At 43.5% G+C, this 12191-nt stretch overlaps 1 protein-coding gene across 1 annotated transcript in view; it reads right to left on the reverse strand.

Moving 5' to 3' along the window:
• The window catches only part of TBC1D9 (TBC1 domain family member 9), a 62994-nt gene that overhangs the window by 19884 nt on the left and 30919 nt on the right, over nucleotides 1-12191 (reverse strand). Inside the window, exons 3-5 of the mRNA XM_050945491.1 lie at nucleotides 3695-3813; nucleotides 1217-1445; nucleotides 7-170 (exon numbers count right to left, since the gene is read on the reverse strand). Of these exons, the coding sequence (XP_050801448.1) occupies nucleotides 7-170; nucleotides 1217-1445; nucleotides 3695-3813 (512 nt within the window). The remainder of the gene's footprint in view (nucleotides 1-6; nucleotides 171-1216; nucleotides 1446-3694; nucleotides 3814-12191) is intronic.

The following is a 12191-nucleotide window of genomic DNA, read 5'->3' on the forward strand; positions in this document are numbered from 1 at the left end:
CATAGCTATGTTGGCAAGCTGCTCCATTAATTTGAATGTCTCATTGATATTGAGGAATACCGAAAAGTAGTGTTCACTTGACCTTGTGCTCACTTTGATCATGTCAGGAAAAAGCAGTGTAGCATTCTTCTCAAGCTGAGTGATATCAACCCAGCGGATCACTAACTTTGCTGAACAAAGAAAACAGAAAAGATTCAGCACAAGAATGAATCATGAAAACGGTTGGCAAACAAAAGCATTTTTCCTCCTATGTGTGAGAGAGAGAGGGCATTAGTTCACCAATTTGATATTCTGTGTGTCATATAATGAATACAGATTGGATTTCTTACCCATTGGCAAGGTGGAAGAACAGCACAAGCAGAGCAGCCAACTTGGCAAAGCAAAAAAGATAAATTTGGCCTCCTTGTTACCTAAAGTAATTATGTTTCAGTGTAATTTATTTATATACGAAATATTACACACAGACACGTGCACCATCATAGTGAGGGAGCATCAAGGCCAAATTTATCTTTCTTTGCCAAGATGTCTGCCCAGACTCTGATCTCCCTCTGCCCCACTATGGGGTTAGCAAATGCAATCTGGGCACACCAAATGGGCTGCCTACTGCACTGCCTCTAACATTCACAGAACCATGATTTTCAAAAAGTTTGTGAAAGGCCTTACTTTAATGACGATTCAGGGTACCAATAACTATGACAAAAATAGAGTCAATTTATAAAAAGACCTTAGGGATATTCACAGAAGTCTGCATGTAGACAGCATCTCTTTCCATGGAAGCAAGTGTTTGTCAATCATTCAGTTTCAATTGTTAGACTGCTTTATTTTAGGATTACATATGAGGTAAAAATGACATTCGTTGTAATAAGCTATGATGGATATGTATTTGTGGGCAGAGTCCTAGTGAAGCAGTCAAAGGCACAGGGTGGATGCAATTTATCATGAGGCTCTTCAACCGATCCCACAGATTCCACTATGTATATGATTTTTATATATTCATAAATCACAGAAGTATCACAACAGTGCTGAATTCTCTGTGTACCTGAACTACATCACTGGTGTGGTCCAGAAAGTTAGCTCCCTAGAGCAGGAATTATGTTTATTTAAATTTTTGCACAGGACACAGCACAGTGTCTAATAAATTAACAATAATAAACTGCAGCAGATTTCCTATCCATCCTTAGATGACCAGACTGACCTGCCATTGTTAAAAACATACCTTCTCTTCCCATGAGAAAGGAATAAAAGCAAAGGTGGTTAATGCTGAGGTACATCCAGCCCTGACGGGGGACCTTCCCCTTCCAATAACTACAGGAGTAGTAGTTCACCAGTTTCTCTTCCTCTGGCATCCCAAACAGCTTGTGGAACTTCACTATGGCTTCCTTAAACTTTTCTGTGTCATCATCCTCTCTGATACCATTAATTTTGTTATACTCTGCGATAATGCCCTGAAGAGGAAGAAAACATTAAGGATGTTCGCCACCAAAAGGTACTTGACACCTTTATTAGACATTACCCTTTGAGTTTAAATGCAATAACCAGTTATTTTGTTATCAGAGAAGTCAGTTTCCCTAACCCTTAACTTTTCAGAATGTACTACCCACCTTCTGCTCATCCAGTTATCTTCTTTCCTACAAGCCAGACTTTCTGATGACTTTACCTCTTACCTTGCTTATGTCCCAGATAACTAATCAAGCACACTCCATTTCTCAATAGCAATACCTCCACTATTACACTAGTAAAGAGGTTAGGAGGAGTCACTGCAACTTGCCAAAAAAAGTTCACAAATATTGCATCGTTATTTCTTCCACCAAATTTTGGTGAAAAATTGTAGAAAAACTTAATTTTGGAAGAATGTCAACCAATTCTAGTGCAGAGAGACTAGGTAAAAGAGACAAATGTTACTTTGATTGTAAGCTCTTTGGGGCAGGGATTGTCTTTCTATTCTTGTTTGTACAGCCAGGGGCAGCTCTGTTTTTTGCTGCCCCAAGCATGGCAGTCAGGAGGATTTGGCGGCGTTTTTGCGGGTCATCTGCCAGTCATACACCTTTGGCGTACCCGCTGCCGAAGCTGCGGGACCGGCAGACCTCCCGCAGGCATGTAACCGGAGGCTACCTGACTGCTGCCCTCACAGTGACCGGCACGCCACCCCCCACTGCATGCCGCTCCAGGCACGCGCTTGCTGCGCTGGTGCCTGGAGCCGCCCCTGTGTAAAGCACCCAGCACGATGAGTTCCAGGTCCATGACTAGGGCTCCTAGATGCTATGGTAATACAAACAGCAACATTTTGTTTTCCTATAGCGTTCTACTTCCAAAACAAGGAGCAAGGCAAGAGGTATGGTTATCTCCAAGAAAACACCTGGTCTTCTTCTGATTATCCCTACAGAATATGGGAAACACCACATGCTATTCATTCACGGTGTGGTGAGGGGATCAAAAACATAATGAAGAGTGCAATTCAGATGCTGGTAGAGCTATACACTGGTTGAGAACAGGCTAATGGCAGCCCTGAAAGTGCTTTCCGATTGTCTTGTTTTAAGCCACTAAATCTACCTCAAATACCACCAACACACTTGATAGGACACCCATGTCCTCTTCCCCATCCCATTCCAGGCACAAATATTGTTTGAGTAAATAGGAATGGACTTTCATTGGAGCAGAGGAGTTTTATTCTAAATAAAAACAAAATCAGTCAGAAACCCCACCATTGCTACTTTCTTAGTGACAAAAAATAACTTATGACCCTTCTTAATAGGTGTTAAATGAAAGGCTAGTACTTGGTATCTGAAAACACAGAACATTTCCTGTTTACTAACTGAACTATTAGAACATGAAGAAAAAAAACTAATAATCTATAACATACCCCTTCTTTAACTTAAAGTTAAAAGGGAAAGTGATTTCATCCCTTCAAGTTAGTGTAGACTACTTTGGGGAGCCTAGTGGGGGTGGTGGAGCATTTGCTGTGCAAACATTCAGTTACGCAGCAGTTTAAGTAGTAACACTCTTCTTAACAAAGCTGTATTTGATACAATAGCTGTCTCATGGAAATAGGTATTTTAATGCTACAGGTTTAAACTATTTATAAAAGGGGTCTATTGTATTTATTTCTGATCTGCTACTGAAATTTACTGAAGTACAGTTGGGTTTTTAAGAGGTGTAATTATTACATGAGAGGTTAAAGAATGGAATCAGATGGAACCAACAGGCTTCATCTACACACAGTTTATGTACCAGTATAAATATTTTGCTTAGAAGTGAGATTCTGTGCAGCAATAACTACAGTGGTAACCAGCACCTATATTTCAGTGTTATTTTTCTAAGTTTCTGTATGTAATAAGAGACAAACATTATTCCTTCTAGACAGAGACAGAATTATCAGTTGTTTTAAGTGCTTAATGTTATATAGATCAGCAACATTAATAAACCAGTACATTTATTTTCAAATATTCATAACACATTTTTTAAATATCAAGGCATGAGTGAAACAGAAATTTTCTGGACCTAAAACCAGCCAAAACATTTTTTTCTTCAATCTACTTTAGATGTTGAATTAGAAACAGAGGAGAGGATAGATGAAGTGGGGACTCTCAAGGAACACAGTTGTGTATAGATCACTGGGTGAGATGCAATGAGACATTACAGTTCTACAGTGGCATCTATAATCAACAACAGTTTCTACATATATATAATATGCTACCTGTATTTTTCCTCTGACAAATGTGTTTATGTCATTTTCATTTTCAAAGATTGAAAGAGTTTGCAACAGATTCTGTTCAAGCCATTCCCAGTGTTCAGTGATTTCCTTCCTTGAACAACCTGCACGAAAGAACAAAGTAAATAATTCTCTGATGTCTAAAATTTGTTCATCATGATTCCCAAAAACGAACAAGATTTAAACAAATTCTTTCACACAATGAAACAAATGTCAATCTCAGTAAATTGAAAAATTCTCCCCTAACCCTCAATTTCACTACTGATGATAGGATGATCTTGGGAGTTGCCACCAATGTTAAGCAGAACCCACATGGGTTATTTTAAAACTTTTCTGTATCAGTACTTAGTTTAAAGATCAATGAAGAATACAACATTAAAAATCCTAAACATAAGGACCCTAATGTGTTTGTGGAATTGTAGATGACATGCTAATGAGGTCTAATTACAGACAGTGGTGACCGCATTTGTTAGGAGCACAAACCAAAAGATAATTGTACATTATACAAATAATTCTTGACTGAGGTAAATCCTAATATAGGATATAGTTACCGAACGTCAAGATCAAAATCATGTTTGAAACAGGCAATCACTGGAATTTGTCAACTGTATCTCAGACCATAAAAGAAAGAAATTTTCCAAACTTCAGATGGGAGAATATCTTCATCAAAAGAATATGAATTTTGACAGCACTCTAAACGGAAGCACATCTTTTGTAAGGCTGTCACTTTAAAAGTGAAAGCAGAGAGAGACAATATTGGGCTTGGTTTCTAGGGAGCCAAACAAGATTTCTGCCATGGAGAAACACATACGCATACATTCTGTAAATGTATACAGGGTTAGAAAGAAGGAACTTTTCATAGATCAGGCATTGAATATGCAACGTTTTACTTCTGCTTTCTCTGCTGTAAGCTTCCACTACACACCACTTTTGCTGTCTCTAGCTAGAACTGCTTTTGACTGTTACACAGTATTTTCAGGAATAGTGATGCTTGTGCTGTCAAAGTCTCTCTGTCCTGATATGGAAGGCAGGAGTAAATCCATGAGTACTAGTTTTAGGCACCAAGACGCCTTCATAGGAATGGCAGGATTTTTGTACAGGCAATGGCTTAGGCAATCATGGGTAGCCTAAACCTACAACACCATGGTAACACATTGTTATAAGCATGCTGCTGTCATGCCCCCATCCACACTAGAGCTCTATCTGGCTGTGATAAGCAATACAGTTATTTGGGCATAAATGCAGAGATTCATAGCACCACAGCTCACTGCATCACTCTATGCTCTTCTTCACAGGTGTTGTGGGGCAATCCCAGCTGTAGGGATTATGAGAGGAAATGGTCTAAACCCTGGTAATTCTCATCCTGGCAAGACCCAGGATGGTATGGTGATGTGCTGTTATATGCAAAGGCATCAATCCTGCTCAGTTAGATGCCATTTTTTATGGATGTTTCTTTTTTGTACCTCTGAAGAAGCTGCTGCCAAGGGACAGTAGTGGGTGTCTCAGGGTAGGCCTACATTGCAATGTAAACCCAGGGTTAGCAGAATATGAGATAGTAGATCCTGAGTTTGTTAACATAGGACTTGAGCATCTCCACTCATTTGTAACCCCAGGTTAGGAATTGTTGAACCCTGGTCCCACCCTGGGGCTCTAGTATCTACACTGCATTATGCGGGTCTGAGTCCAACTACCCATATCCCAGACTCCCTAGCACCTTCCCAAAATGTGGCTGCTCTGGCTCATTGTGGTGCAGTGTGGGAAAGCTTGACTGTCCAGAGGACAAAGGAAATCAGCCCACAGGATTATGGAATACTTTTGGCAAACTCCCAGAACAGGAGTCCAATGTGGCGGCATCTACACTGCATAGCATTAGAGCTTGAATTCTGGGTCCTGGTTTACTCAGACTCAGACCCTCCACCCCTGTGGAGTCCTGTGACCGATCCCTGGGTTACCGTGATTTGTTTGTAGATGGAGGTGGGGTTCATTTTGAGCCTGAGTTCGAATCCTGAGCTTACATTGCAGTCTACATAACCTTAGAGACTGCTTTTGGCCTGGGCAAGGTGAAGCCAATGGTTTACCAGCAGAAGCACAACAAGAGAAAGGGACAATGGGCGGGACGGAGGTAGGGACCAAGCACGTGTCTCTCACAGAAGATCACAGCTTTCTGCTTCCGGATCTGAACTACAAGCACCCACTGGTGTGACCACAATGAGATGGCAACATTGGATGACCAGCAATAGGTCCAGAACTTTCACATGAGGAAAGCCCCACTCCTGAAGCAGAGTACCCAGATGAGCGAGCCAATCATGCTCCAGAAACATGCTGCTATTGCCCTGTGGAAGCTGGCAACCCCAGATTGTACTAGATTTATTGTTAATCAGTTAGAGGTAGGCAAATCCACAGTGGACACAGAGGACTGCAAGGCAATTAATGCTGTGCTATCTTCCAGGTTGATAAAAATTGGAAATATTTCTAAAGTAAGTGTGGGTTTTGAATGGATGGGTACTAACTGTGTTGTGCACTAACTGACCCATATAGACCCCTCTGGGAACAACTAAAAGTTCCCTAGCTTGCGTTAACATGCATTTGGGAACTTTTATGGCATGCCAGCAGGGTCTACTTGAGCCAGTTAGCACAACATGTTGGTGTGCATTAGAATTCATACCCCTTTGGTGTGTATTGTGTAGACAGGTCCTAAGTCATCTATTTCTCATTTGTGGCTCATCAGATTTCAGGTTATTTTCATTGCTTCTGTAGAGAGTTTCCTACCAAATCCTCACCTCACACCCCTCCATCTCATTTTTACATTACTTTGTTGCCGATATCTCATGCTTTACTCCTCAAAACATTAACGGTGTGCCACAACTCTGTATGAGAAATTAAAGCAAAATAAACAGCAATCCCACCAACCTCAATAACCATTTCAATATAATTATGGGCGTTTAATTACCTCCCATCTTCTGAGTTCTCAAATAGGTCTCCGCAAGGAGTGTAAGAGAAACAAATGAAAAAGATTCTCATTAAAGTGCCACCTGGCAGTAAACTCAAACACGGGCAGACGAGATCATGAGAGACACTATCCTAATCTCATAGCCCAAATTGTTTAACTAGTGAGATGGATCGGTTATTCTACCCACAATTCACATTTGATGTTGAATAGAATATTTGATGTTGGGTAGAATTAATGAGCAGAATGTGCTAACAACACACCTTTTATCATAGTCTAGATCAGTGGTTTTCAAATTGCAGGTCACGATCCACGACTGGGTGGCCCTATTTAAGGCACTGGGTCACGGCAGCTCTGGTTAGCACCGCCAACCAGGCCATTAAAAGTCCAGCCGGCAGTGCTGCCCGTCAAAGGCAGGCTAGTCCCTACCTGTTCTGACACTGAGCTGTACCCCGGAAGCAGCCAGCAGCAGGTCCAGCTCCTAAGCAGGGGGGCTATGGGGCCGGCCAATGGGAGCTGGGGGGTGGTGCCTGTGGGCGAGAGCCGTGCCCCTCCATCTAGGAGCCAGACCTAGCTGGCTGCTTCCAGGGTGCAGCGCGGTTCGCAGTGCCAGGAGAGGCAGGAAGCCTGCCTGAGTAACCCCATTGAGCCATTGACCGGGAGCCTCTGGAGGTAAGCCCACGTCCCAACCCTGTGCTCCAATCCCCTGCCCCAACCTGCAGCCCCTTCCTGTACCCCAAACCCTTCATCCCTGGCCCCATGCCAGAACCTGCATCCCCAGTCCTGACCCCTTCTTGCACCCCAATCCCCAGCCCTGAGCCCCCTAAACCCGGAGCCCCCTCCTACATCCTAAATCCCTCATCCCCAGCTCCGTTGGGTCGCAGGCATGAACAATTTTCTTCAACTGGGTCACCAGAAAAAAAGTTTGAAAACCACTGGTCTAGAACAGAGGTCTCCAACCTTTTAATGCGCAAGATCACTTTTTGAATTTAAGTGCAAGCCAGGATCTACCCCGCCCCCTCCCCGAAGCTGTGCCCCATTCACTCCATCCCCCCCACCCTCACTCACCTTCACTAGTCTGGGGCCAAGCGGTTTGGAGTGTGGGACTGAGCCTGGGGCAGGGGTTGGGATGCAGGAGGGGTGAGGGGTTCAAGTTCTGGGAGGGAGTTCAGGTGCAGGAGGTGGCTCTAGGCTGGGGTACAGTGTTGGGGTGCTGGCTCTGGGAGGCGGGTCAGGGCAGGGGGCTTGCTGCTCCTGCCTGCAAGCACTGCCCCACTGCCCCCACAGCTCCCATTGGCTACAGTTCCTGTTCCCAGCCAATGGGAGCTGTGGGGGTGGTGGAGGCACATTGGCTGCTTCCGGGAGTGGCACAGGGCCAGGACAGGCAGGAAGCCTGCCTTAGTCCCCTGAACTTTTAGTGGCTAGAGATCATGATTGACAGGGGGATGCTCCAGGATCGACCAATCGATCATGATCTACAGGCTGGTGACCACTGGTCTAGAAAATCTTATTCTACATTTGGTTTTAAAACATATTAGCGATCACATATTAAAACCATGACTTTTTGTGCCATAGACAAGCTCTGGACCAGCCTAGCATATGTTAAAGCATGCACTTCCTTGTACACACTAGACTTTAAGGTAACACATTCCAACACACCTTTAAATCCTAGTCAAGACAAACACTTAAAATAAAACCAGTGCAACTTTTTATAAAGAATGAGGCAACAGGGAAGAGAGAGGATGTTAGAAGATAAAGGGGACAATAGCTACTGTGCATAGAACAGAGACTATCAATCACACTTCCCCTCCCCAAGGTGGTACACTTGATCACACATTACATGGCTGAAATGTGGATATAATCTCAGCCACTATGATTGATATGCTAATGAATTCTGTCACATCTTCAACATCAGCACTGTTTGCAAAGTATGACTGACTGGGATATAAGGGGAAGGGTGAGGACACAAGAAAGAACTATACACTTGAAAACAAAAAAGGACATTTCCATGGGTCCGTACATACTGCAAAGAAAAAAAAGAAAAAGCAGCAGCCTGCGGCAGTGAGTCTCACAGTCTAAAAATTCAGGCTCATGCTCTGGCGCTAAGAATATCAATGTAGCTGTTCCTGCTCAGGCTGGAGCTTGGGCAGGGACATCTACACTGTTATTTTTAGCACTGCAGAGTAAGCCTGAGTCTGTATACGGGGGCTCTGAAACTTGTTGCCTAGGCTTTTTTGTTTTTGAAGTGCAAACATGCTCTGTAACAGTTTGAGAGTTTTCATGCATGAGGAAATTTACTAGTAGAACTATACCTGCACAGTTATACCACTACTGTTACTCTGGCATAATCCCCCAGGTGAGCACTGCTATTCTGCAATTAACGTGCTTTAAGCTTCTCTAGCAAAATTACCAACAACATCTGTTTTGAGCCTGTTCAACCGAGAGGACTCTGACCCTCACAGTCAGTTTCAGTAAGAAACCGTGATTTTACAGAAAGTTGCATTATATGAATCCATGTTAACAAGCCCCCATTATAGAGCTCAACAGCTTCAAACAGAACCAGCTAGCATGCGATTGTAGACAAGATCATTGGGTTTCTCCCCACCTGTGAAAATGTTATGCTACTGAATAAGTAAGCCAGGAACCAAACATGTGATTTCCACAGCTCTGTAAAACTATTCATAGGAGCCAAGGATTAATGCATTATGGAAGGCAAATGAGGCTATAATAAGTTTCAGTAAAAATGGGAGAGTACAAGTGCCAAATAATCAGTGGCACGCTTGTAAGAGAACAGTAAAGAACAACTGTGCAATCAGAGACGGAGTTACACAGCTAAACACTGCAAAATCCTTTGTGCCACGTGTGACGGGTTCAGTCACAAAGATCCCCTTGGGACTGTCACCTGATGTGCTAAATTACCTCTGAGTCTATTTTTTCTGCCAGTTTGGGCCTTCAGAACTCTGCCTTGTTGAGCCAGTTACACTAATCTGCTGCAACACAGACCCAGGGTCTGACCCACATCCCCAAAGCTGCAGACTTAACTGAAAACAGCTTAGCAAGAGCTTCTGGTTCTAGCATCCAGACACCCAGCTCCCAATGGGATTCAAACCCTAAATAAACCCATTTTACTCTGTATAAAGCTTATACAGAGTAAACTCATAAATTGTCCACCCTCTATAACACTGATAGAGAGATATACACAGCTGTTTGCTCCCCCACATATTACTTACTTACTTACTATGGGTTAATTAATAAGCAAAGTGATTTTATTAAGTAAAAAAAATCAGGATTTAAATGGTTCCAAGTAATAACAGACAGAACAAAGTAAGTTACCAAGCACAATAAAACAAAACACGCAAGTCTAAGCTTAATACATTAAGAAACTGATTACAGTTAAAAATCTCACACTCAGAGATGTTCCAATAAGCTTCTTTCACAGCCTGGACTCCTTCCTTCCAGGAGACTTGATCCCCAGTCTTCCCTTAAAACCTGATCCACAGGTGAAGGGTATGGCATTTCAGATGCATTCTTCACCCTCCTCCTGGGGAAAAGCCTCTGTACAAAAAGTGAGCAGACTCTCCTGTTCCCCCTCACTTTCCATCTGGACTTCCCTCTCTCGGATCCCCTCTGTGGCAGACACTCCTGTCTCCCCCAAAAGGGAGGTGATCCTGGTCCAGCTGGGGGCTCACAGCTACCAGCTATGACAGACCCTTCACTGGCCAGCAAAATCCCTCCCTCTCCTTTCACTGAAGTTGGGCTTGCTTCCAGCTACAGAGTCCTTGGGGTCTGTTCCCACCGCAGCAGTCACCAGAACCCCAACTTTCAGCTCCAGGATACATGTCTCTGTGCACCCCAGGGCAAGACCTGTCCCCTGCTGACCTGCAACTTCCTTGCTGTCAGCAGCTGGGATGGCCTCCCTGTTACAAGGTGGAACATTCCCACCAGGGAGATGATTATAGGACAGGAACTGGCTTTATCCAGCCCTTCCCGCAGGGACCTGCCTTGAGCCCCAGGGCTACAGGAACTGGTTATGACCATCCCTGCTCTCAAAGCATCATTTTTCACTGCTACAAAGGAATTAAAGAAACGCTCTCCTATTCCCCCTCCAGCACATATGACTTTAGCCTCCCCTCTGGGGCTTTTAGCACAAGATTCCTTCTTGCTGCTAACAAACCCTGGGATAGATTCTGCCACATCAAAGAAAATCACTCCCCAGTAGAAACAGTGCAAAATTGTGTGCCACTGCTACAACTTTCAATTCAGACTGCAAATCACCAGTTTCCATGTGCACCTTAGCAAAAGGTGCAAGGACTCTGTAACCTCCCACCAATTCTAATTCTGTCATTTTCCCTGGTAACACAACCTTCTCATGGATTAAGTCCCTACTGACCACAGAAATTTCTACACCAGTCTCTCTCCATCCTTGGAGCACTTTGCCATTAAGTTTAACAGCGTACATATGCTCACTGCTTGGTTGTGTAGAAGCAACCTTTACAAATCCTGTGTGGAAAGGGGCAGCAGCCTGGGATACTCCTGTGAATGGAGAAGCAGCAGCTTCATGTGTTACCTGCTGTCTGTTCCCACTCAGCCAAGGACATTTATTCCTCAGGTGCTCAGTGGATTTACAATGATAGCACCTTTTGGGCTCCTCTACTTGTACAGATTTGGGGTGAGTAACAAGGGAAGGGACAGGAGAATGCCCAGCCTCCTTTTTCCCAGGGGTAAAATGGCGATTCTGCTTTCCACCAACCCTGTACCCCTTTGCCAATGGTATATGTTTAATTGCAGTTTGTGACTGTTCGTAAGAGTCTGCAAACTAAGCTAATTCCTCCACTGCATTCATCTTTTTGTCCCACAAATACTGTTTTACACCATCACTGCACATATTCAGGAACTGTTCCTGAGTAATTAAATTATATGTTTCTTCCAAGCTTGTAACACCTTTTCCCCCTCACCTACTTATCTAATAAATCTCTCATTTTATTTACATAAATCACATTACACAATCCAAATCCCCTTTTAAGACTACTGAATTTAACCCAGTAGGTTTCAAGTGTAATCTGAAACTGTTTCAAAACCAGTTCCTTAAATTTACCATAGTTTGAAGCATCAATAGACTTCTTATTGAATATGTCCAGAGCTTTCCCAGTCAGTCAATTTTGCAACTAAAGTGGTCATTTTTTGAACTTCAAGAATCGCATGGAGAGTGCACAGTCTCTCAAAGGTGATGCAATATTTGACAATATCACTGGATTCATCAGACTGCGGAAATAACCGCTCCCATTTGTGGATTTTTGGAGAAGTGGAGCCAGCTGCTGAAGGGTTTTGTCTCTTCCACTCCATTACAGTCAGTTCACGCTTCTGGGTCTCAATCTGCGCCTGCATTTCTCAGTCTTTTAATCACAGGGCTCTTTTGTGAGCAGCTTCCTCCCCGACTGCCTCTGCCTCCATAGCCCTTCTGTGCACAGTCTCCTCCCTGGCTGCCTCTGCTTCTTTGAGCCTTACTTGAAACTTCCGGTCCTTTGCCTTCTCCTC

Source organism: Gopherus flavomarginatus, chromosome 3, assembly GCF_025201925.1.
Source record: "Gopherus flavomarginatus isolate rGopFla2 chromosome 3, rGopFla2.mat.asm, whole genome shotgun sequence".
Taxonomy (NCBI): domain Eukaryota; kingdom Metazoa; phylum Chordata; order Testudines; family Testudinidae; genus Gopherus; species Gopherus flavomarginatus.